This window comes from Camponotus floridanus, unplaced genomic scaffold, assembly GCF_003227725.1.
Source record: "Camponotus floridanus strain SB8 unplaced genomic scaffold, Cflo_v7.5 scaffold9, whole genome shotgun sequence".
Taxonomy (NCBI): domain Eukaryota; kingdom Metazoa; phylum Arthropoda; class Insecta; order Hymenoptera; family Formicidae; genus Camponotus; species Camponotus floridanus.
The window spans coordinates 18015-45330 of NW_020229860.1; the positions used below are offsets into that span (position 1 = coordinate 18015).

The following is a 27316-nucleotide window of genomic DNA, read 5'->3' on the forward strand; positions in this document are numbered from 1 at the left end:
CAACATCTTTTTATTTTGTGTATCTTTTTAATTTCAAAAAAATAAATGTATCATTGTATAAGATAGAGAATAAAGTAAATAACGAAATCGATACTTAGCTTTTAATGGAGCGAAAATACAATTGGCATAATTTTCAATTGAATGATATTACAAATAAATCGATAATGTCGATAAAAGCTAATAAATAATAATGATCTAATTATCATTCGCTCGATCAAAGTTCCTTTGTAAAAAATTAACTTTTCAAAAAGCCCGCTTGGCGGCGATCGTGTAAGAAGTCACGTGACCGCTTATCGACGTATCGCGTTGACCGTGTGGCGTGTGGGTCGAGAGAACTGTCAAATATACGAAGATGGCCGCCGCCGCTGAAATATTAAAGTCTCTCCCGCCGTGAGAATCGACGCGATTTGCCGACAGAAAATGTAGAATTTTTCAAGGTGGAGACGCATCCCAGGTAAATTCCAGTCGCGTTGTCACAATTGGCACAAGCGGCCCGCGCGCGTCAACGATTATTCCGCGGTTCGGATGACGCGAGCCGTGGGCGGATTCACGATGCGCGCGTGTGTGTGTGCCTGATCCGTGCGTGTGCCTGATGCGTGCGTGCGTGCGTGTATGTGTGTGCGTGTATGTGTGTACCGCGCCGCGGTGTGACATCCCATCGGTCTGACGTTTTGAGAACGGACGGACGTAAATATTGAGCCGGATGCTCGACGGGCAGCGATGTCATCGATCTGTATACATTGACCGTCGAACGGATTGTCGGCAAATATTACTCGATTCGATGCCGAGGCCGTGGTTGGTTTCTCCGCGAAGCCGTCGTACCATTTTCACGCGCTCCTTCATGCTGCCCGATATGTTAACACTCGCAATGTTAGCGCGACAAATGTTCGGACTTGCCGTTCATATTTGCTGAGCTGACATACATTATTATCTTCAAATGTAAAGGATATTTTATTTTTATCTCGTGCGTTTCTCTTATCAATTAATTCAAGCATTAAAATCGCGATCGAACAATCGCGTCGTTTCCACCGTTTTACTCGCGTCGAGTTGTGTATGTATATGTGTTTCATTTTGCGTCGTTCCTTTTGGGCGCATTGACTTTTTCGTCAATTCGTTAAAATAGCTTACTCGTATTGATTAAAGCTTTGTATTGACCAACTGTATTGAAGTTTCAAGTTCACATTATTTTTGTTCCTTTATAAATTTTCTCATACCTATCAGTTAATAACATTGAAATTAGATTTGTTTTTATACTTATTTTTAGTTATTTTTAAACTTTTTAAACTTTTTGATTTTCTCTGCGGTAGTTTTGTGCGTATTTGAAAATAATATCTTGCTAAAAGAACAATCTTTTTCCGTACAATATATTTTGTGTCATATAATTAGACCAAAAAAATATACTACAATACATTCAGAAATATTAAAGATAAAAAGCATGAGACAGAATTGGAAGATAAACTATAAATTTGTTTTACAGTAAATTTCAAGTATGAACATAATGCGCAAATTACGAGGAGGCGCCGGCGTTGGAGGCATGGGTTCGAGCGGTACTGGTGGTTTAGAAGATTGCGCCGGAGGCACAAATCCTCAGCACACTGCTCTGGGGCTTATGCACCTGAAAAAACTGTTCTCCGAATATACTCATCCCCCACATCCCCTTTCCGATACTGAACGTGACGATAAATTATATAACATGTTGCCATTATTTTGCAAGGTATATATATACATATAAATATTATATACATATACATACATATATATATATATATATATATATATATAAAAGTAGAAATAAATATTTCAATATGAAATATTCTAATCTTGTAAAATAATATGTTAAATTCACATGTTTTTTGATATTAAAATTAATCCTTTATTTTAGAAAAATCTCTATACACTAATCATTATATTATTTTTATTATAAAAAGCCGTGCTATATATATTTTTATATTTATGCTTTTAGGTATTTGGATCTAGTCCATCGGGAGATATGAATGAAAAATTCTGGGATATTTTGGCATTCACGCAACAAGTATCAAGACTTATGGTATCTGAAATCAGAAGAAGAGCAAGCAATCAGAGCACTGAGACAGCAAGTTGTGCCATTGTCAAATTCTTAGAAATTGAAAATAGCGAAGAATCGAGTAACGGCTGGATGCTGCTGTCCGCGTTGAATTTGCTGGCAGCAGGCGATACCTCTCTGATACAAGTAAATTCAATTTCTCTAGTAATTGATTATATATATTTATAGATATATTTCTATATAAAATAACTTCTTTTGCATCATCAAATTTTTTTTTATAGGCCATGACTGCTGCTTCAGTTCCATCAACTTTGGTGAAATGTTTATACCTGTTCTTTGATCTACCTGAAATGAATGAGGAAGATGCTGATATTACAGATGCAAATAGTGAATTTACTCCTAGAGAACGCAGGATATTATTACAAAAAATATTTGTTCAGGTGATTTTCATATTAAAACAATTTTATATAGAGGGAACATTTTTTTCTATATCAGATTATAAATGCCTTTGTACAAACATACTTACAGTTATTGGTGAGATTATGCAGTCATCCCTATCCTGCAGAAGAACTAGCCCGTAAAGACGATCTTACCTTACTGTTCTCAGCAATAACCAGTTGGTGTCCACAGTACAATATTATGTGGCGTAAAAGTGCCGCCGAAGTTTTAATGACACTATCCCGACATGGTCTTACGCAAAATGTAGTAGCTTATATTCATAGTAAGCTCAACATTTTACTCTTTATTATGTATTTATTAAATTTTTGATTATAACTAGAAAAAATATTTAATATTTTTTTACTTTTTATCAATTTATCTTATAGATAAAGGATGCATAGCACTTTGTATTGATAATATGCAACGTGTACCTGAGCTGGCACCATTAGAAGTTGTAGAAATGTTTGTAACAGTGTTCTGTTTTCTAAAAGATTCCAGTGAGGTTTCTCAAACATTGTTAGATGATTTTCGTGCTTGTCAGGGTTACATCTTTTTATCCGAGTTTCTCTTAAAGTAAGTAAATGTCGTGTAACTATATAATATAATAATTCTTTGATTTAATAATAATTTATGATAATGAAAGATTAATAATTATTAATATATATTGTATAAATATTGTAATAATATGATAAAAAAAATTTTCCATAGACATGCGCCGTCAAGATTGGAACAAGATGGCAGAGCAGAAGCGCAAGATGCTATCCGAAATTTGGTATTAATGTTAGCATCTCTAACAATGTGTGGTCATACAGAGTTGAAGCCAAGTCAAGCTAGTATGGGATCTTTATTTCAAATGCTCGGCTTTACGTTACCACAACCCAGTAATCGAGGTAATTTTACAGAGAATACGCCGTATATACTAAATAAATACCAAATAAAAATATACAACGGATACATTTTATATTGTATTGTAGGAGGAAGCGTTCGAAATATTCAAGCATTTCAAGTATTACAATCTGTATTTATAAAGTCTAATTCACCGCTCTTATGTTGCACTATATTAGATGCAATATCCAGTGTGTACCACAGTGATAATGCAAATTATTTTATTCTCGAAGGACAAAATACTTTGTCTCAGTTTGCAGAGAAAATTCATTTGAAGAATCCAGAGATACAAGAAAAATTCTTTCAGCTATTGGAATTTATAGTTTTCCAACTTAATTTTGTTCCATGTAAAGAACTCATATCTTTGTCCATCTTATTGAAAACGAACAACTCAATTTCTTGCTCCATCATCTGCATGGAGACTCTCCTCAATATACTCAGGTAATTTTCTAAAAGCGCAATTGAAGAAATTCTAAAAATACACAAGTATAATGAATGTGTCATATAATTTTAAATATAACCACCGTTTACAGACACAACACTATATTTAAAGACGTTTATAGAGAAGTTGGTATGTTGGAAGTTTTTGTGACTTGTCTTCATCGATATGCTACATTACTCAAGGATAAGCAAGCTGCGATCGATCAAGGACTAGGTAATTTTCGTTTATTGTATTATATAAGTTTGCATGTATAAATTTTGAAAATTCGACGTTATTTTAGAATACACAATATGCCCCGAGGACGAACGGTTGGGTGCCTTAGTGATGGAGGCTTTAACGACGTTATTAGCGAGTAATGTTCAAAATGCAAATGTCTTTAGAGAATGCGGAGGTGCACGTTGCGCCCATAATTTAGTGCCCTACATAGATTGCCGGTATCAAGCACTCGGTATCGTTAGGGAATTGATACTCAGCGCGGGCGGTGACGACGATATGGCTACACTTTTGGGAGTTATGCATTCGGCACCTCCTAATGCCTTGATTCTAAAAACGCATATATTAAAAGTGAGTCTTGCGTCATATTTATTTCTACATTAATTATAGATTCATAAAAAGGTATTAACGAGTTATTTAATACTATTTTAGTCGTTGCTAGCTTGTTTACGAGAGTCACATAGAACAAGAACAGTTTTTCGAAAAGTCGGAGGCTTCGTTTATGTAATGTCAGTTTTAGTATCATTGGAGAGTCAATTAGGTTCGCAAAGATCGGAAAAAAGCGAACCCTGCAACGATATTGTGCAAAGGAATATGCAGGATGAAAGCCAATTGCTGACATTGTTACATGTAGTATTTCATACTATAAGTACAGCTATGCGATTTGAACCAGCAAATGCAAAATTCTTCCATCATGAGGTATATAACTTTAAACCATATCATATATAATAATTATATAATTTATTATATAAAAATAATGTCAATTTTGCACAGATCTGTCAATCGAGTTTGTGCGATACTTTACGTCTTCTCGGTTGTTTTTCGACGCAAACGAAAATCACCGAGATGGATATGATACCGACTATGAATTATCATAACATGTTAGTGTCATTATTTACTGGGAGTGTATTGGAACCAGTATTTCCAGATGATATGCCAAAGACATTGGGATACGCGTGTTTGCTATTACGTCTACTGTATGACGTGGCGCTCGATTCCTTCGACAAACCAAATTTAGCTAATATAGGCATAAGATCTCCGAGTCATAAGCAAAATAGCATAGAGGTATATTCTTTAATCAAATATCAACATTTTAGTTTTAATAAATTAATACAATTAACGTGATAACTCTTAACTGCTTCTGCACTTTTCAGCAACAGAGATCATTTGATTCTCCTGGAAGCAGCAAGAGATGTATTATAAATTCCTTAAATCTAAGTCCACCCGCACCTGAGCCAATTGTAGTTCATCCCGGTATAGTGGTGGGAATGCTTCATTTACTCCCATCTATATCCGAACCATCTAATCCACAAATGGCGTTAGCGTTACAATTGTACGTGGCAGAGATTGTAAAGAGTTTAGTACGATCGGAAAGAAATCAGCAAGTCATGTGTGAAGCCGGTATGGCCGGAGAATTGTTATCCGTGGGTAGAATCGCTTTACAGGATGAAACACATCCGCTTCATCAACCTTTACAATACATCATAGAGAGACTCGCTGCGCAATCGCTCGAACCGAGAGATCTACGGTGAGAAAAAAATACATTTATAAAAAAAAAAGAAAGCTAGAAAGATACATTTAAATTGTCTCTTATACATTGATAATTTATAATTTTATTCTTTCAGAGAATTTTTACGTTTGGGTGATCCGTTATGTTGTATCTCGCTGGATGATATCGATCAAATCAAACCTAGAGGAGGACCGGTTCCTTTAACGCGGATCAAAACGCTAGTATCGATGACGACACCCAAGGATTTTAGAGCTCATGGTTCGTGTACTTTACCGCCTTTCGTGGAATTGGATATGAGCGCCGAAGGATTCGCATGTTTGTACTTGCCGAGTGTCGCCCCGCAAAGTACCACACCTCCTACAGTTGTCTCCGCGGACAATAGTGTATTGGGAGGAATTGGATCAGGTACACGACATATTAATTATAATTATTGTATGTGATTTAAACTGCGGTCGGGAAGACGCTCTGGATGCTTTGAAATATCATTCTATCTTTGTTCTACATTCTATGAGAATAAAGATATAATGATGTTTCGGAGCATTCATAGTGCAGTCTTGACCACAGCCTTACTTATATATATGATTTACTTTTATCGTTATAATAATAAAAATAGATAATCGATTCTATTGAATAAACGAATAATAAATATAACAAAAATGTAATGTATTATTGTGTATATGTAATAATAATGAAAAAAACGCGATTTTTGGAAATTGTATACATATGTGTATAACGATTGCTACATTATAAAAAATTATTTTAGGCGATAGATTATTCCCGCCACAGACCGGCTTAACGTATAGTACATGGATATGCGTCGATAAGTTTAGCGATCCTAGGACCGATCCCCATTGCGTGAGATTACTTACCCTAGTGCGTACTCCGCAATCTGCAAGAGATTTAATTTGCCTGACTGCTGTTCTTAGCGCTAGAGATAAGGCTATTATTGTTTCCACTCAGGAGACACCCATTCCACAAAGTAAGTATATGTATGACACTCTCTGTCTCTGAAAGCGTATGTTATAAAAATTAAACAATATAATGTGCATAATAATAGGCATGCGCTAATTAATACACATTTTTAGACACAGGTGAATGGGAGCCCGAAGGAACGGGTGAATGCGGCGCTCGAGTCTGGTGTCCTGATTTACTTCACGAAGGACAATGGCATCACATAGCTATTGTGTTAAACCGCGCGGTCCTTAAAAATTCGAGTTTTTCATTATACTTGGATGGTCAACATATCCATAGTCAAAAGGTAACGCATATATTGAAATTAATTAATTTTTTAAATTTCGCGAATAATGTATATATTTATATCTTTAGCTTCATTATATCACGCAAGTTCCTGGAGGTGGAGCAGCCAATTTAACTGTGGCTTCTCCGGTTTATGGCTACATCGGTACGCCACCCTGTTGGCGTAGATATTCTAGATTGACATGGAAACAAGGACCGTGTCATTTGGTGGAGGAAGTTTTTAATTCTCAAAATATCGCCACTTTGTTTAAATTAGGACCGCATTACATGGGAAGCTTGCAAGCTCCGCAATTGAGTGGTACTGAATATACGAAGACGATATTTTCTATTGAAATAATTCTATAAATAATAAATATTAACATTACATATTATTACGCGCAGGTCCTGAACCTCTAGGACCTCTCGTGGCTGAGGAAAAAGTGGTGTTTGGGCTGAATGCAAAAGCCATGTCACAATTGACCCTGGCTAAAATTAGAAAGGTGTATAGTCGAGCTGATAATAAATCAATTGCTAAACAAGTATGAATATTTTTCAATTTTCTATTTTTATTAAAGATAATGAAGAAAAACAAAACTCAAGACATTTTATATTAATATTTGATTACTTTGCCATTGTTAGCTTGGTATGTCATCCCATGAGAACGCCACACCTATTAGGGTTCTCCATAATTCTGCAGGACATCTTAGCGGTCCAGCTAGAGCGTTAGGTGGTGTAGTCGTTGGTTACCTTGGTGTTCGTGTATTTAGTCCTAAACCAGTAGCTACTATGATTGATAATGTAGGAGGATGTTCAGTGTTGTTAGGTATGATTGCGAATCAAATGACGAATGATATATATATATATTGTAACATTGAGAAATGAGATTAAAAATGTAATTTTATAAATCTGTTTAAAAGGTTTAATAGCTATGGCCCAAGATGTAGAATCTTTGTACGCAGCTGTAAAGGCATTAGTTTGTGTAGTGAGATCTAATCAAGCGGCCCAACAAGAAATGGATCGCAGGAGAGGATATCAGACTCTAGCTATGTTACTAAGAAGAAAGTGTCCTCTCTTAAATAGTCATATATTGCACTTAACATTCAGTCTTGTAGGAACGGTCGATAGCGGGAGAGAAACTAGTGCAATTCCTAATGTCACAGCATTTCAAGACCTTTTATGTGACTTACAAGTAAGTCCAGAAAAGTTTTTATAATTAAACATATAGAGCTGTCTTATGACATTATATGAATGCAAACAAAAGGAAAAAAAGGAAAGTCTGCCTAGACAACTCTGATTTAATGAATTAATTTGTATAATAATTTATATATACTATATTATATATTATATTATATTATATTATATACTATATTTATTGTAGGTCTGGCACGAAGCACCCGGGGAATTATTGAGATCTCTCCTTGAACATCTGTACGAACTGATAGCAGAGTCCAGTGAAAAACGAACTAATCTACGATTAATGAGAGATTTACAATTAGTACATAAATTATTGCATATTTTGAGTGACGTGAAATTAAGTAGCACTAGACAAATCCTTTTAGCGCTTCTTAGTATATTATTAAGTCAACCACGACAGGCTGATTTATTATGGTAAGCAATTTTCTCTTTCCATTCAGCATATTATTTATACAAGCTGTTCAGAAAATCGCCCGCAGTACTTCGGGAAGTGATTCGGGACCCAAAAAGAAAAAAAACAAGCTATATAAACATAGGTCTGGAAATAAGTCATTGCCGAGTTATAGCCATTTTTATTTAAAAAAAAAATCATTATTTACAATCCACTTAGCATCCCTCTTTTTAAAATTTGTTTTTAATTAAAAATTTTTTAATTTTAAATTTAAATTTTAAATTTTAAATTTAAATTTTTAAATTCAAATTTTTAAATTCAAATTTTTAAATTCAAATTTTTGAATTCAAATTTTAAATTTGAATTTTAAATTTAAATTTTAAATTTTAAATTTAAATTTTTAAATTCAAATTTTTAAATTCAAATTTTTAAATTCAAATTTTTAAATTCAAATTTTTGAATTCAAATTTTAAATTTAAATTTTTAAATTCAAATTTTTAAATTCAAATTTTTAAATTTAAAATTTAAATTTAAAATTTGAATTCAAAAATTTGAATTTAAAAATTTGAATTTAAAAATTTGAATTTAAAAATTTAAATTTAAAATTTAAAATTTAAATTTAAAATTCAAATTTAAAATTTGAATTCAAAAATTTGAATTTAAAAATTTGAATTTAAAAATTTGAATTTAAAAATTTAAATTTAAAATTTAAAATTTAAATTTAAAATTAAAAAATTTTTAATTAAAAACAAATTTTAAAAAGAGGGATGCTAAGTGGATTGTAAATAATGATTTTTTTTTTAAATAAAAATGGCTATAACTCGGCAATGACTTATTTCCAGACCTATGTTTATATAGCTTGTTTTTTTTCTTTTTGGGTCCCGAATCACTTCCCGAAGTACTGCGGACGATTTTCCGAACACCCTATATAACTAAATATATATTTATATTAATTCTTTATAATGTTTACTCTTATTCAGGTTTGGACAATTTATCGTAGCAACCTTACCGCAATGTCCAGAAAAACACTTAATTCTTAGAGAAGGAGATGGAATTAAGGATGGAGAAGGAGAGAGTATACTTTTACGTAATCGTTGTTTACAGCTCTTGTACTCATTGTTGTTTAGTGGATCTAAAGTTAATGTAAAGTAAGAAAAATTACACAAATATATATACATATATGTGTCAACACATGAGAAATATACATGTAAATAAGTACAATTGTGTTTACATTAATTTGCAGTATGTGTGAAGAAGTAGCCAAAGTTCTGGGCCTAGATTGGGTATTATTGTTCCTCCAGTCTGATCTTCATAGTACAACAGTTGTCTGGGGGTTACGTATACTTGTGGCAATATGTTCAGTGCAATCAATCTTACAAAAATTCAAAGAGGGCACGAGCAATGGCGGTTGGCTGCGGCATACCGATCACAACAAAATGGCACTAGCACTCGGTATATATATTTATAATTTCTTTGTACTTGTGTATATAGATATTTTATAAATATTCGTGTATACATCTATTAATTACAACATACGTGTAGGTTGTCATCAACAAATGTCTACTGGTGAGATTAAGCCATCTGGGCTTCATGTACCTGGATTTCAACATTTGGGCTGGTTACTTCCGCAACATATCGATCTTGTCCCAGAACTTTATTTTCTCTTTATTGCTTTAATGATGGGACAGCCTGTGAAATTGTTACCTACAGATTCAAAGGTAAATATGGAATTAATTAGTTTTTGTATTAAAATGGTTAATATATGAAGATTAATAATACTATATATGTATTATTGCAATTGTGCATCAGCTCGATTTAGATAATGTTTGGAACTTTATGTTTGGGGTCCCGGCAAATCACACGCTATCGTCCTTCGCCAGTAGAATTAATCTTTGCCCTGAGGCGATGGTCACATTACTTGCTATGGTGCGGACAATGTTGAATAGTCATTCAAACAAGTGAGTTAATGTGTTATATAATGAAGAATATTTCACTATATATATAAAATTATACATTTATAATAAATTAATCTTTTCCACAGCCCGGAAATATTACCAGCATGGTTAAATGATTATCCGGTGACAATAATACAATTCTTGTTCTTCCTTTATCGCAACTTCACCGACTTTATGCAGGTCTTTATGTCTGCGGAAGTTTTGGGTGCCTTAGCTGGGACCTTGTTTCCGAAACCTGTCAGTTCTAGTCAGGATAGCAGCGGTGCTAGTACTCCAGCCGATGAGGTAATTATATTCTTTTTTCTATGGGTTGTTCTCCGAAAAAAATAATTTTAATTTTACATATGTAAAGTTAAACATTATATAAAGATTGTTCGTGCTACGAACACAATATAATAGATATTTTAAAACATTTGTTGTATAAATTTGTGAGATCAAAAAGTATCTTTGAGAGTATATTTTGTAAAATCAACTAAATATATCAACAAATATATTAACAAAATATATTACATTGATTATTATAGCAAGAACCAGTGTTAGTGAGATCGCCATCGAAAGACGTAGGACTGACGAATCATCCTGCGAAGAAGTTTGTGATGGACTTTTTTAAAGTTATCATCGTTGATTCGCTCTCGCTGCCGGTCACAGCCAAGTCGCCAGCGATAGATCTCGTCCTGGAAGCGTGGCCGGAACATGCATCGACTGGACAGCAAATGCGTTATCAGACAGAAGTGTTATCCATATTAATGGAACATCTGCTAGCAGCGGATGTATTGATTGGGGAGCAAGCCGCGTTGCCAGTTGTTCCTGGGGGTTCAGCCAACAATATAACTAATAATGTTTGTTATGTGGCAGCCAGAATAGTTGACAAATTGTGGCAAGGTAATAATCCCTCTTAATAGTTTATGCGCTTTATGTATTAAAAAATATTAATAAAAATAATTTAATTTCTCATAAAGGTGCTCTGACAAAAGATCCACACGAAGTATTCGATTTCATCGTTAAATTAATCGGTCAAGCAAAGAGACGACCTGGTGCTGTCAGTATGGAAGGCCTTCATCACTGCCTGAATAGGACAATTTTATTCTTATTGTCACGTGCGACTGATTCCATTGCCGATCAAATGGCTGTATTGGAGGCATTGCACAAGCTTACTACTCATAGGTATATATTCACACCTATACAATGGTGTTGTATATTTTTATATGTTTTTAATTTTAAAATAGAAAAAAGTTATACAACATTTTAAAGAATTATGTAAAACTTTTGTTTTTTTAGATTATTAGTATTCGGCGCTGGTAATCACGAATTAGAATTTATTGGCTGTTTGACTTATTGTCTGGTACAATTGACGGCCGATATAAAGATCATGTTGGATACTAATATGAAAACTACGTGGCATGTTAATCCGCAAGTGGAATCCAGCGATGATAGATTAACGTCTCACCAGGGGCATAATTTGATGGCTGTAGCAGCAACAAGAGTTTGGGAGGAACTCTATGTATGCAAGAAACCAGCTATAGAGGAAGTTTTTAAAGTAACTTTACCGGCCCCTGTGACTAACGAACGCGCGCCGGAATTATCGGCCGTGAGAGAACAAGTTCATGAAGCTGCGTCTAAGCTCTGGTTAAATTATGTAGTTTCGGAAAGAAGAGCCACATACAGAGCTCCCTGGGAGCTTCACAATCAGATCCAGTCGGTATGTCAAAATCCTCAGAATCCTGTATTATGTGAATATAAGTATGTAGATGCTAGACATGAAAAGAAATTGAGCAAAGTCTACACTTAGACAATTATTAGTATGCAAGTATTATGTATATATATACTTGCAGAAAATCCAAAAAGTAACGGGAGGCTTGACGAGATTAGCGAGCCGGACAAAAGTGCGAAAGGAGGAATCTGTGCGCGTAAGACTTAGATTACATCAGAACACGGTTGCTCAGTGGACGGAGCAACATGTTGCATTAGTAAGAGAACTCGCTGCAGTGAGGCGTTTACAGCATCAACAAACTAATCTGCACACTCAGCGTTACGTGTATCAAGTAAGAAATTCTTTCTATGTTTAGCAACTTTGCTATTTTGCGAAAACAGACAGCACTATTTATCTAAACTTGGATAAAAAATATTTTATATTAATTAAAAAATTAATATGTGATAAAATAAACTACAAATAATTTTTAATTTATTTTTTAGGAATGGCTACAAACCGAGACAGAATTGACTAGAGAACGCGGTCTTTGGGGACCTCCGATACCCACTTGTCTTGACAAATGGATGTTGGACATGACAGAAGGACCATGTAGAATGCGAAAGAAAATGATGAAAAATGAACTCTTCTACATACATTATCCGTATCGGCCTGAATTAGAGCATCCTGATAATGTAAGTTGCATACAAGATGTATATTTGAAATATGACAAAATTTAAATATAAATATGTATCTATATCTGTATGTAATATTGTATTTAGCCATAAAAATTAATGTATTGTCTATATTTAGAAACAGCTAAAGTACAAAGTAGCATCGAGCTTGGATAGTAAGGACTACTATCTGAAGCAACTCGGCAATTCGTCGGGAATGTTTGAACGCGAACGAGACCCTGTTATAGACGACACACCATTAAATGTTAATGAAGTTTCTACTGAGAGCGAACCACCGATGGTTCCGTGCACATTAGAACGTCATGCCAGTGAACCAGATGAAGCGCCCGAGGATAACGAACAGGAGGAAGAGAACAATCAAGCTGTTCCAGACAATCAAACGTTACTACGCCTCCTTGAAGAACATGAGAAGGTTTTTGTCCTATACAATCGATAATACTTAAAATCACAATGTTTTTTTTTTTTTTAATAATACTTCCATATATGTTTCAGATAAGCCACATGTTTAGGTGCGCAAGAATACAAGGTTTGGATACGACTGAAGGTCTTCTCTTATTTGGAAAGGAACATTTTTATGTGATTGACGGATTCACATTGTTGAAATCTAGAGAGATAAGAGATATAGAAAGCTTGCCAGAGGCATATGAACCAATCTTGCCGTCACCAGGATCTCCCAGAAGATCTAGAGCAATGAGACAATGTTCCAAGTTTAATTACGAAGACATCAGGTATATACTTTTGTTTGAAATAAAGATTTGTTTTTTTTTCTTTGTATAATATTTAAATAATAGGTCGGTATCTGCACTATTATCTTATCTGTAGGGAAGTACACAAAAGACGATATTTGTTGCAACCTATGGCGTTGGAAGTATTTAGTGGAGACGGTAGAAATTATTTACTGGCATTTCCTCGAAAGGTCAGAAACAAGGTCTATCAAAGATTTATGACATTTGCTACCGCGATCGCCGATAGCGCTCAACAATCCGTAGCTGGCCAAAGACGAACGGCGAATGTCGAGCAGGCTACTGGCTTGCTCTCGAATCTTATAGGAGAAACATCAGTCACTCAGAGATGGGTGGTTAGTAATAATATACAAGATAAATGATAGGATATATACTTTTTAAATATTGACATATTTTTATGTGCATAGAGAGGAGAAATATCCAACTTTCAATACCTGATGCATCTAAATACTTTGGCGGGTCGTAGTTACAACGATCTTATGCAATATCCAATATTTCCGTGGATCTTGGCTGATTATGATAGTGAAGAGCTCGATCTTACAGATTCGTCGACGTTTCGAGATTTCAGCAAACCTATGGGCGCACAAAGTCCCGAGCGATTGCTGCAATTTAAAAAGAGGTACAGAAAAAGTATACTTATATATAATGATATACATGATGGGAAACATTTATTCGTTTAAATGATAATTTGTTTTGTATATCGCAGATACAAAGAATGGGACGATCCACATGGAGAGACTCCTCCTTATCATTATGGCACGCATTATTCATCGGCAATGATAGTATGCTCATATTTGGTGAGAATGGAACCATTCACGCAACATTTTCTCAGATTACAGGTTTGTACATATGCTTACAGAAGCGAAAATGTAACAGCCTTATTTTTTACATAGGTAATAATTGAGAATGTAATTATAGGGTGGACATTTCGATTTAGCCGATAGAATGTTCAATAGTATAAAGGAAGCATGGTTATCTGCTTCCAAACATAATATGGCAGATGTGAAAGAGCTTATTCCGGAATTTTTTTATCTCCCAGAATTCCTTAATAATTCTAATCATTTTGATTTAGGTAAGTTAAGTGTAATATATATATATTTTTTTTGTATCGTTTCATAGTATACATGAATATTTTTCTCGCAGGCTCTAAACAAAGCGGTGTTCAACTCGGCGATGTTGTTCTTCCACCTTGGGCGAAGCAGGATCCTCGTGAATTTATTCGTGTACATAGACTCGCGTTAGAATGTGATTATGTATCGCAACATCTCCATCAGTGGATTGATCTAATATTTGGATGCAAGCAAAATGGTCCGGCGGCCGTCGAAGCTGTCAATGTATTTCATCACTTGTTCTACGAAGGCAATGTCGACATTTACAAGTTAGTTTGTACATGATTATAATGTTGCAGTTGTTATCATTTTCAAGATATTATGTTTATCTTTCATGTCACTCATCTGTAAAAATTTTAATATAAATTTTAAAATTAAAAAATTATTCTCATTTCAATTATAGTATCGATGATCCATTGAAGAAGAACGCGACTATTGGTTTCATCAATAATTTCGGTCAAATACCCAAGCAATTATTTAAGAAGCCACATCCAGCAAAGAAAATGACGCAGAGAACCAGTGTGATCGATCCTGGGCCAATCACTCCTGGATTAAGTATCACCACGTCCGACAAATTGTTCTTCCATAATCTTGATAATTTAAAACCATCGTTACAACCCATTAAAGGTATGTTATTCATTGATAAAAATGCTATGTATTAAAATATTTCATATAATTTAAATCGTTCACAGAATTAAAGGGTCCCGTTGGACAGATATTGCACGTCGATAAAGCCGTGTTGGCGGTAGAACAAAACAAGACACTTATCCCTCCTTCTTATAACAAATACGTAGCATGGGGATTCGCTGATCATTCACTCAGAATAGGGAATTACGATAGCGATAAAGCCATTTTTGTCGGCGAGGCCTTGATGCAAAGCAGCGGAGAGATAGTGGCCTGCGTTTGTCCGTCTTCCAAATTGATAGTTACTGCTGGCACCAGCTCTGTAAGTCTTTCAGAAAAAAAGAGTTGTTATGAGATAGTTTTCAATATAACACTTTCCTCGCCAATTTAATAAATAATGACGAGTCATATTTCTAATCAGTTATCAAGTTGTATTAGAATTGAATAAGCATATTACATTCAGTACAGTTATTCTAAAAACGGTAATTTTTTATTCAAGATATGAAAACTTGTTATTTAAAATTATATCTTTCTCTCTTTTTTTATTTTTTCAATTTTAATTATTTGTCTAGGTTGTGACTGTCTGGGAATACGCCAAGCGACAACTTTCTATAAAACAGTGCCTGTACGGACATACCGATGCAGTCACGTGTTTATCGTCCAGTCCCGCATACAATGTTATTGTATCCGGATCGCGAGATGGCACAGCAATTATATGGGATTTATCCCGGTGCTTGTTTGTGCGTCAACTTAGAGGACATGCTGGACCGGTCGCTGCAGTGGCTATAAATGAACTAACGGTATTTCATATATCATATATAAGTATATATTTTGTATATATTGTTATATTATATTGTGTATGTATAAATCATATACAATAAATAAAACTGTGTAGATGTAAAAAGTAAGCATATAGAAAGAAGAGAGAGGAGGGGGGAATGCTCTATTTATTTTTATATAAAATATTTCTATAGGGAGACATAGCTACATGTGCAGCTACGTGGTTACATGTATGGAGTATTAATGGGGAAGAGTTGGCAAGCGTTAATACATGTGTCGGTCGTGCCGATAGGATGCAACAGATATTATGTGTCGCTTTCAGTCAAACTCATGAATGGGATTCGCAGAATGTTATTATGACTGGCTCTACTGACGGCGTTGCTCGTGTAAGATAAATGCGTCTCTTTTTCTAAAATATTTTATATTTTATATATTTAAATACATCATCACAGATTGCTTTAGACACGTATATACTTGATATATATTCAATGAAACTTGATGAAAAATATAATATTAATAGATACTATATTTTTTGCAGATGTGGTCGATGGATTACGTGCAAGTACCCGCAGAAGAAGAGAAACCCGAAGAAGTATTGGCTGCCGAGAAAGAAAAGAACGAAAAACAAAACACCGAGGAGAATCAAACTGAAACAACAATGAAGAGAGTTCAGGAATTGGTTAAACAAATGAGTATATCCGCCGAGGGATCAGGTGAGTAATATATTATACATATATTAATAAAAATCTTTAATTATATCTTAAATTATAATAAATTCTTATTATTGCTCCAAGGTATACTTATGAAGAGCGGTTCTGAGAGTAGTCTCTCCGAGACGGAAAATACCAAAGAAGCTTCCAGACTTCACGAAGAAAAGGAGGAATGCTCCGATAACGAATCGAGTAACGGTTCTAGTAATAAACCCTCACCTCAGAATAACCATGCGTCTTTGGTCGTATTACGTCGAAAGAGTCGCGGAAATCCTATGTTTAGGAAAAGCGAAGGCGGTGGACGTGCCGATAGCGAAGGCACGCAAACTAGGTAACTTAATCAGTCTATACAAGTCAGTATAAATTCTATGCAATTGTAAAATATAACTCTATCGTATTTCATAGTGAATCTACCAGCAATCCGGGAGATTCGGAAGGAGCATTGAGGGCTAGCAAGAGCGATACCAGTTTGACCGATAGTTTCGTTATGGTTACCGAAGCTGATACAAAGCCGCGAAAGATCAATCCGCAAAATATCTTGCGAGACGGCTTCAAATGGCAAAGACAATTGGTATTCCGCAGTAAATTAACGATGCATACCGCATACGATCGTAAAGACAATGCAGAACCGGCATCCATTACAGCTTTAGCGGTATCAAGGTATTTACACAGTGTACATCATAACATCGAAATAAATCAACGAGAAATTGATCTTCTTATAATAAACATTTCCATTATATACATGTCCGCTTATGTATCATTTCATTAAATATACACGAAACAACTCGTAAAATTCAAAACAAAAATATCTATAAATTTATAATGCGCGCGCGCGCGCGCGCGCACGCGCACACACACACACACACACACACACACACACACACACACACACACACACACACACACATATATATAAATTTAAAATTAAAAATTAATATCGCTTTTCAATTCGATATATAATTATATTAGATCGAGTATATAATGATCTTTTTATACGCGATTACATGCATATAATTTATATGAAGTATGTTCACCTGATTGTTTCGATTCATAGGGATCATAGAACAGTGTATGTGGGTGACACTCGTGGTAGAGTATTTTCATGGAGCGTGTGCGAACAACCTGGACGCACAGTCGCCGATCATTGGCTGAAAGACGAGGGAGCGGATTCTTGCGTTGGTTGCGGCGTCCGATTCAATTTATATGAAAGAAGGCATCATTGCCGCAACTGTGGACAAGTATTCTGCTCGAGGTAAGTCTTAAGTAAATATTAATTGTTCCGTTAAGAAAAAAATCTAATTTTGTTTGGTACAAAACATATTTAGCCGAGTTAATCACTTTCACACACAGATGCAGCCGATTCGAATCGAAGATATCCAGACTCGGTATCTTAAAACCAGTTAGAGTCTGTCAGGGCTGTTATTCGTCATTACGGTCTCAGAATAATTCTACTGAGAGTAATACTTAATATGATAGCACAGCATACACAGAAGTCTTATCTTATATAAATTATTAAATTATACGGAAAATTCTGAGCAGGTTGTAAATACTTGTGTGTACCTACTTTTAGTTGAATATTTCTGTACACGAACAACATAAAAGTGTGTGTGTATGTATGTGCGTTCTATCCTGTATGCAACTGAACTACGCGCAATTTATTGCATTTCTTTTAATAGGTGAGTTAACATAATCGTAATTTCGTTTACATGTGCATAAGCAAAGGTTGTTGCATTTTTATTTCGGTGACATTTCTATTATTAAGATAACTCTACGAGAAATAACAACAAAATATGAATCATTTGCTTATCACTTCTGTCGGTTGTGTTCCAAGTTATGCATAAACTAACTGAATTTATAAGAAACAAATTTTTCTAATGCATTAAAATATTATATAATTAACATACATCTTTAAATTTTCCTTTTATTATCGACAAGTTTGTAAAATTTACATATAATTTTTAATCAAACTATACTGAAATTATAATACATGTGTTAGGTTCCATTAAAGGGGTAAAATTAAAGGGTACATAAGATGTACTTTCCAAATTTTCCCAATTCAAATTTTTATACGTGTCATACGTCCTGCATATTGTACTTTGCATAAATAGTGCATTATGCCAGGAAATGGTAACGAGCAAAATTGATATTATTTCTAATCAATTCATAAGATGTTTCTAATTACCATTAATAGTATCATTATTTATAAAATTAAATATATAATCTGTGATTTTATTTTTCTATATTATAGTTTAGCCAAAATGATTAATGGTCTCATAGATATTAATTCGATTTTGTTATTATATTGGTATTGTTACCCTAATCATTGCATTAAGTTATTAATAGAAGATTTAACATTGTATGTTAAAATTGAATAATGTGTTTGATTATAACTAAATTATAATTTATTTAACATAACGGAAAAAGTTAAGATTGCTGTGATTATTTTCTTGATAATGTGAATGAACTTTTTTTCGTTTATATGATACGATGTTACAAATTCAAATACACATCCATTATTTTATCATGCTAACCATCCTCAAAAAGAATGCCAATTTGGAAAGTATCTCTTTCTAATACAACTACACAGTTATTTTTCTTTCAAACAGAGAATACGTTTGACTTTTCTATCGCATACAGTATATATAAATACTATTTAAGGACTGTATTACGATTTAACGAAAAGGTATATTATTGCAATGTGTACTCTGACCTTTTATCCAAAGGCATAGAACTTTATAATAGACAATACCGTATCTATGTAACACTTATTATTAATTATAGGATATTTAAACAAAATCGTAGACAAAAATAAACCATAGGTAAAAATCACACTAGCTAATGGTTTTAGCAGAGTGACAAATACAAATGATTATAAATCATGATTCTTGTGTAGAAATAATTGTGGAATTAAATTTCAAGATATGATTTCCAAGATATATAAAAGGCTCCTATATGAAAAGTTTATATAATACGCGCCATTTAGGATGTATTATAATATGGATACCTTCTAAAAGCTTAAGTTTCTTACAATACTAAAAGCCAAATATTAACAAGAGGCGTTTGAAATTTTAGAAAGAATTTTGGAGCCGACTTTTAATTGCGAAAATTATATCGCTATTCAAACAATCGATTCCATCATCCATATTCTCTCTAATGATATATTTCCACTTCCTTAAGAGCACAAATTTTATAAAAGACATAAGTTGAAGTGAGTGATGCGATCACAATTCTGTAGGTAAATGTATTTCTATTGGATTATTTTTAACATTGCGTTAATACAAATCGATATAAGCACAATACTGCAGGTATTCTTTGTACGAAAGTGTACACAAGAGAGATAAAAAAGTTGATATAAATGATATACGAAAGAATATTGGCACTCTCAAATATATGAATTATACACACGCATCAAAATCATCCTCTTTTATGCATAAAAAATATCTATGCGTTCCTATGCATGTCAGTTCAATTTACACATGGTCAATTATTTATATATTGTTTTTTATTTGAATAAAAAGTCCGTCGCTTTATAATTGGACTTTGGAGAAAATCGGACATAAATGTAATTTGACGTATATTTTCTAAAAAATGGTTAAATATATGTGTTATTATTCTTTCGAAATAATATTCACGAAAAATTTTTTAACATTTGTTATTTTTTGAAAAAATATACCAAAGAGATTATATAAACGTTTAAACAAATTAAATAATTAAATCGCTTGAAAAATTGTGAAAAAATATATTAATAAAATATATTAATTATTATATAACACAGTGTATGTATAGTTTAAATCATAAATCATACAATGGCATTACCTTTTATAGGTTTAATTATGATTTCTAGTCATATGCATATACAAGATAAAGTTGTTTCCATTTAAAAAGAGATTTTACTTTTTATTATTTTATAGTGAAGATTATTATTTATAATTATTATACAAATAGAATATATATTATGAGTATCCTATATGTAGATTTTTGGATACAGTTTATCATATAGTTTATCAGAAGAATAAGGGTGCAATACTCTTAAACCACATTCTATATTGTATTGTTGTTATACTACAATGCAAATTATTGCAAAGTATAATGCATAGCTTTAGCGTGTGCAAAAATTTAATAATTTATTATATAATTCTTTTAATAAAAAATGACATGTTATTTTTATCATTAGATTTTTAAAAATATATACGCTTATTTTGTGGCGTACTTTATACATAATATGTATATACATGTGTAGTATAACAGCCGTACAATTTCTCTTTCATAGAATGGCGATAAATAACCGTTTCATTATTACGACACATTGTATTAGTAAATTATATATTTTCACAATATTTTTTTAAATAGCGTGCAGAGAAAAACAATATTCATTAACGACATGCAACGTCATTTCATTCACACTACAGTGCTATCCATTAAGATGGATTTGATAGAACAAGAAAACTGTGCATTATACAGTTAGATTTCAAATTGTATATATAAAAATAGAATGAAAAAGAAGCATCTAAAGATATTTATTGCTTAAAAAAATGTACGATAAGATAGAGAGAGACATATATGTATAAAGAGAGAGAAAGAAAGAGAGAAAGAGAGAGAGAATAATATATGAATATCACATATATGAATATATAAAATATATTGTAATACACCTGATATATGTGACGGATGTGTGTGTGTGTGTGTGTGTGTGTGTGTGTGTTTGTGCGAACCTCCACGAATGCGTTTATGCGAGTGTATGAGAATATACATTTGCCACCCCTGCGCATAGGAATTACATGTATACATATATATACCAATCACACTATACATATATAAATATATGTAGCTAGAGCCGACTGTGTATCGTTAGTGGATAGTTCGTATAATATTGTATAGTATAGATTCTGATTGGTATAATTATATTGAATGGGCCAAAGTTGTAAAAGAGAAATCACGTTCTTTATTTAATTGATGAGTGAAATATAATAATTTATTAAATGTCGTATGAATAACTTTGGATTGTACTAAATTGCAAGACCACTTTCTTTGATGCCGTATCGTTGTTTCTTGATATAAATCGAAAAAAAAAAAAATTACATATTTTTTAGAAAACAATCGATTAATAATAATATAATGTATCTTTCCGTTTTTGGCGCATCTTACTTGTTTGCTTTATTATAAAATCAACGTATGCGAGTAACAGACTAAAACACGTAAAATTAAATATATATTAACATTAAGAAAGTCAATTCAATGTCTTGCCTTTCGACGAACTTTCCTCGAGAATGTAATCTCTTTACTGAAACTTTGGATAAAAATTTGAAAACTCTACAGGATTGATAATTTCGTTTATCTCTAGGAATAGTGGTCGATTATACTTACTGGCTCAAGTGCCGTGACACAGCAAAGAGAGAACAAACAAATTCTAAAGACAGCAAATTATTGTATTTCATTAAGCCAAATATAAGACCATAACGTATTATATAATTTACAAGATAAGTATATTCTAAATGTATGAAATAAAATTGTATTCAAAAAGGAAAAAAACATATTATCCTTGAGAATTTCTCGAACATTGTAGGATGTTTTTATTACTTTATGCTTTGTGGTAAAGATGAATTTGTCTCATTCTATATCTTTTCCCCTAAGCTATGAGACAATGATAGAAATGTTTTTGACTTGCCATAAAATCTCGCTTCGATCAAACAATAATATATCGACAATATCTTTGAACATCAGATACCGATGCAATGTTATTAATATATTGAGAATAACATTATATACTTGGTAGATGACATTCATTTCGATGCTTGCTTGCAGTATTCTACAACAGTATTTTATACATTTTGTAGTAGTTCGTGTCTTCTGTATGTGCTAGAAAGTATTAATATCATATTTTGAATATCACAATTATTCCAAGGAAAGAGAATAATATTTGACTATCTTTATTTTTTATAACATTTTATCGAAATAACAATTATTCGATTGGACATTTATTTTTTGCAGATTAGAGAGATGCATTATTAAAATAACATTCTTAAGACAAAATATTAGTACCAATTCACTATGAATTAAGATTGGAGACATTAGATATACGACAATCAATGAATCAAACGATTATCTGATTAAACAATCGATAACAATTTGATGAATAAATGCCCACTATATGTCTCATAATCTATAACAGCGTGTACAATATCTTCTTGATGTTTAGATAAATTAAATTATTTATCGATACATAAATCAGATGAGCAATTAATTTTTGAACAAATTTATCAGTTTTCTGTCATAAAATTAATTTAAATAAAAAGAGAAAACAAGAGTACAGACACAGCATATTTTTGCAATTTTTTTCTTTTCGTCGCTGTCTGAAGCATGATGATTAGATAAGGGTTCAGTTCATAGTACGTTCGAGATGCAAAGCTCATAAGAGACCGGGATGACCAAAGCCCAGCCTCAGTTAAAGCTGTGTATGCAGATTTAACGGACGTCGCTTCTCCGCAATCTGCTGCATTTGTGTGTTATGTTACGGCATCCCGGATCGTTCCTTTCGCTACCGGTGAAAACTGCATTCGCGACAATCCGTTCAAAAATCTCAGATAGTACGCAATGATTGATCCTTCACGAAGAAATTTGCATCCTTTTCGTCTCATTCGTATTTTTTTTCTTCTTGATTGAAATAATCAACCGGTTATTTCTCAAAATCTCAAGAGATATGAGTCTTGCGTATAAGGATTCTACAAATCAGTTCGGCCCTTTACTCGTAAAACCCTCTTTTCTCTGAAGAAGGGTTTTTAAGGCAAAATCGAACGGAAAAAAAAAATAAAAATGCCCACTTGTTCGAGCGAGAATACCTCAACATTATGGTCAACTAGCCCGCCAATGTCGCGAAGCAACAGCGCATCACCACCGCTAACAACTGTTTCACCGTTGTCCACATCGCCACCCCGGATGTCATCACCCGTGTTCACGATGAAACGTTCGACATCGAATATACTCGTTTCGACATCCAACGCGCCGCCAGCTAGCCTTTCCCGAGTATCATCGCTCTCGAATATGCCAACGGTAATAATCTCCCAGAGACGACAACAACAGCAACAGTCGATGATCCATCAAGATCGGAGCAACATCAAGCGAAACTTACTATCCTGGATCCTGTTTTGGTACTTTGGTCTGTTGTCGGGCATTCTTCGGAGTATCTTCAACACCATCAGTTACGTGATCTGGGCACCCGCTTTATGGGCATCGGCCTGGATCTGCCTATTCTGGGTAATTTTGCAGCTTCCGCTCATCATCCTTAAATGGTTCATCACTGTGCTGCACACTCCGGCATATGAAAGATCACGCAATAAACGATGTGTGCTCATCAGTGGCGGTAGTACGGTGCAAGCGGTACATCTAGCGCGTAACTTCTATAAGGCAGGGGCCCGGGTAGTGGTGTGCGAGCTTGACGGTCTCTTTGGCCTGGCCAGATTCTCCACCGCCTGTTCCAAGTTTTATACGATACCGCGACCTGGACCTAGAAATGTTGTCGAATACATAAAAGCGTTGCGAGATATAGTTGAACGCGAAAAGGTGGCTTACTACATACCAGTGAGTGCCGCCAGTATCGCTTATTACGATGCCCTAGCGAAACCACATCTCGAGACTATGGGTTGCGAGTGTTTCGTGCCCGATACTAGCGAGGTAACCGCGCTGGATGATCCGTTGGAATTGCTGCGACGTTGTCGTCAGTTCGGTCTTCCGATTCCGCAGCACTTTCTGCTGCGATCACAGCAAGACCTGTTCCAACTCTATGAGCGAAACGCGTTTCGTACCGGCAGGTATATGATGCTAGCCGCCGGTCCTGCTGGAATGCGCGACCGAGCCAAGATTTTGTTACCACCTACCGTTCGGGAATTGAGAAACCAACGACAAAACGAGATCAGCGACAGGCGACCTTGGGTGATAATTCGCGATCCCGATGGAGATCATTTCATCACGTGTACCACGCTAAAGGAATCGCGAATCGTGGCCAACGTGACGTGTCGGGTGGACGAGAATCATGGTGGACTCATACCCGAGGAATGTCCCGAGATCACACGGTGGCTCGAACGATTCTTTGCACGTTCCTTTGGTGGCAGAACCAACGGTCATGTGAGCTTCCAGCTGGCGATGTCGCAGGAGGGCGAGCTAGTGCCCATAGGTTGTCGCGTAGGTGTGAGTCTGCCCTACGTCTGTCATACGGGAATACATCCGCGCCTAGTGTGGAAACCCTGTCGTCACTTTTCCAGACAAAATTCAGCGGTTAGATCAGGTTCATTGGACAGGCAATCGCTATCCGATACCTTGACTAGCGCTTTCAAACAACCGGCGTTCAGTGATCAGACGGAGCCTCATCTCTTGGGCACGATGCTGGACAAGAAGGAGTCCCTCTTCGTGTACTGGGATCCTTTACCTTATTGTGCCTATTATCATCTTCAATTGCCTTTTAGACGCGTCGCCGGAGTCATCAGATCGCAACATAATCCACCTCTAGGAGTGGTACAATAGAACTTCAACAAGCTTGTTGAAAAAGCTCGACAAAAATTCTCTTCGTGTATTAGAGATTTCCTGCGTTTGAATCTCTGCAGCATTGATCCCTGAGAAGAAATGAATGTGCCAAAGAGAGATCCGAGGACGAAAAAATCCCGATGTACTTATTTTTTTTTGTGAATGATTGTGCAGAGTGTAATATTATTTATTGAAGAATGATATCGGGGCGAAGCGATATTCATAATTTTCCATGCTCAAATCTCATCGGCAGCAAAGAGTTACGTATTCCCTTGCGTCGTACTGTAACATAAATGAATATGATCTTTAATGATTAAACACGATGCATAGAGAGTATGAGATAAAGAAAAAGAGAGAAAGAATTTATATGTTGTGTATGTATGCAAGTATACTCGTTTCACTTATTGATTAATGAAAATAATGTTACATAATGTAGTAATGCTAGTCTCTCATCGAGATAGAAAGAAGAGGGAGGACATAATCAAAGAGTACTTGATAAGTTTCTCTAAAGATTCGTTCAAAAGAGATGACAAATTATTCGTGTCACCGATCATCGCGTTTGTTCGATGATTTTAATGAGATGAAAAAGTGTTAAACGAATTAAAAATAAAAGTGTAAGGGTCAAGTTCAGCTATATCGGTTAAAAAGACGCAATCGATTCTTCGTGTCACCATCTTTGCTCGATAGGAGGAACGTGAGCATACGGACGAAAAAACATATATGCAAATCGCATGCTATCAATACCGATTATGCTAAACGGGAGACTTTTGTGCCGCGATTGATATATATTTCTGTCTCTTTTTCTAGACTGTCACAAAGCAAAAAAAGATCTATACAATAATAGCGAAAATATCCGTTTAACTATAATGTCGCTTTGCTATATTTTACCATAATCGTGGTTGCGATCGAGAGAGTACCTTTAGATTTGTTTCTGAGAGATCTCATCTTTTTGATTTAATTTATTCACGAAGAAAATGATTACCTGAAGATGCCAGCGAATCACATTAGAATAAAAAGATAATATTTCATTAACCTTTTAAAGCGACTATCGTCTAAGTAAAAATGAAATCGGAGAAAATAATATCTGAGACTTTCTATCATTCGGTTCTACTCAATTAAAATCGATCGTGGTTCTCGTAAATATGTAATAGCAAAGGATATTCGTATTTAATACCATTAACAATACTATTTATATAAGTTTTTTTTAGATCAACAAAAGCGAGATATAAATGTTTGATTTCTTAATTCATGTTTTGTAAGTAGGAGTTTAACCCTTTCGATATCGTTTTTTTTTTGCTTTTATATACGAAAAAAATTATAAAAACTTATCGTAAATTTTTAACGCATTTTGATATTTTTGCAATAAATTAAATTTAAAGATTTTCATAATTGACTCGTATCTATCCTTGAAATAATTTATTTAAATTATTATCAATTAATTTGACAAAACAAATATTTATTTATTATATTTTTCATTCTCAATACAAAACTTTTAAACGTTTTTGAGCATATCGAAATACAATATCGAAAAGATTAACAAGCAATCAAGATCTCGATCACTTAATATATTCCACGTATTTTGAATTATGTGACTTTTTATTGTAAAAAATTTTTCGACATATTTCGCAAAATCCACGTAATCTATATTATTTTTGATAATAATACAATAAGCATCATTAGTTAGCTTTCGCTAATAAATGTTTAAAAAAAAATACTCATGTGTGTTCAAAGAAATATTCTCGTGATTTTGAATCATGTCAATTACATGTTTTCAAATCATAATAATCATTGTAATACATTTTGCAACTAATATATACTGATTTTCTGTCCTTCGTTGATTTGTCAAATATAAAATGTAACATGCTCACATGAAGATTAGTTGCCGATCTTAATATAAAGAAAACTATAAGAACTAAAAATAAAAATCTGCATAAACAGCATTTATAATCTTTTACAGTACTACTATTTATTTACTATTGACGGCATTTTTATAATAAAAAAAAGTATTTTTTAAAAACAAAGAGATATTGTTATATCTTTGTGTATGTATCTTCCGATCCGATATATGACAAAGTAAATGATGATCATGTCGAGCATCATTGCAATCGTATTATTCGATCATTCGCATTGTTTGCTTGCGCAACATAAGCATACGTTTCGCAAAAGA

The 27316-nt window shown here is 34.0% G+C and overlaps 2 protein-coding genes across 3 annotated transcripts; both read left to right on the forward strand.

Annotated features, from left to right (window-relative positions):
- Positions 1-353: 353 nt before the first annotated feature.
- Positions 354-18514, forward strand: LOC105258356 (WD repeat and FYVE domain-containing protein 3). 2 transcript variants are annotated; one of them, XM_011269567.2, is made up of 47 exons: positions 354-454; positions 1478-1714; positions 1964-2209; positions 2305-2463; positions 2552-2744; positions 2848-3034; positions 3170-3351; positions 3436-3787; positions 3880-4001; positions 4069-4352; positions 4434-4700; positions 4776-5066; positions 5156-5529; positions 5627-5916; positions 6275-6490; positions 6597-6769; positions 6838-7066; positions 7150-7286; positions 7387-7570; positions 7665-7936; positions 8126-8355; positions 9313-9480; positions 9576-9784; positions 9875-10050; positions 10142-10290; positions 10374-10572; positions 10812-11169; positions 11247-11451; positions 11566-11986; positions 12120-12329; positions 12481-12669; positions 12788-13081; positions 13162-13397; positions 13492-13747; positions 13820-14031; positions 14119-14251; positions 14331-14484; positions 14556-14790; positions 14925-15148; positions 15214-15467; positions 15718-15945; positions 16120-16311; positions 16464-16638; positions 16720-16966; positions 17041-17295; positions 17690-17887; positions 17986-18514. In XM_011269567.2, exons 2-47 carry the CDS (start codon positions 1490-1492, stop codon positions 18101-18103), a joined length of 10308 nt encoding a protein of 3435 aa, XP_011267869.1. In that variant the 5' UTR covers positions 354-454; positions 1478-1489; the 3' UTR covers positions 18104-18514. The 2 variants fall into 2 exon arrangements, with proteins under 2 accessions (XP_011267869.1, XP_011267868.1); XM_011269566.2 differs by lacking the exon at positions 354-454 and adding an exon at positions 617-939.
- Positions 18515-23078: 4564 nt separating this feature from the next.
- On the forward strand, positions 23079-26446 carry LOC105258357. Its single transcript, XM_011269568.3, has one exon. The coding sequence runs from the start codon at positions 23446-23448 to the stop codon at positions 25147-25149; it is 1704 nt and encodes a 567-aa protein (XP_011267870.1). The 5' UTR covers positions 23079-23445; the 3' UTR covers positions 25150-26446.
- The last annotated feature ends 870 nt before the right edge of the window (positions 26447-27316 follow it).

What these genes read in the sequence shown, in the direction of transcription:
- LOC105258357 (XM_011269568.3), top strand. Translation starts at nt 23,446, where the DNA reads ATGCCCACTTGTTCGAGCGAGAATACCTCAACATTATGGTCAACTAGC.
- LOC105258356 (XM_011269567.2), top strand. Translation starts at nt 1,490, where the DNA reads ATGAACATAATGCGCAAATTACGAGGAGGCGCCGGCGTTGGAGGCATG. An exon ending in ATAAATCAATTGCTAAACAA is followed by an intron (nt 7,287 to 7,386) that starts GTATGAATATTT and finishes TGCCATTGTTAG; the next exon opens with CTTGGTATGTCATCCCATGA. An exon ending in CTAGTACTCCAGCCGATGAG is followed by an intron (nt 10,573 to 10,811) that starts GTAATTATATTC and finishes TGATTATTATAG; the next exon opens with CAAGAACCAGTGTTAGTGAG.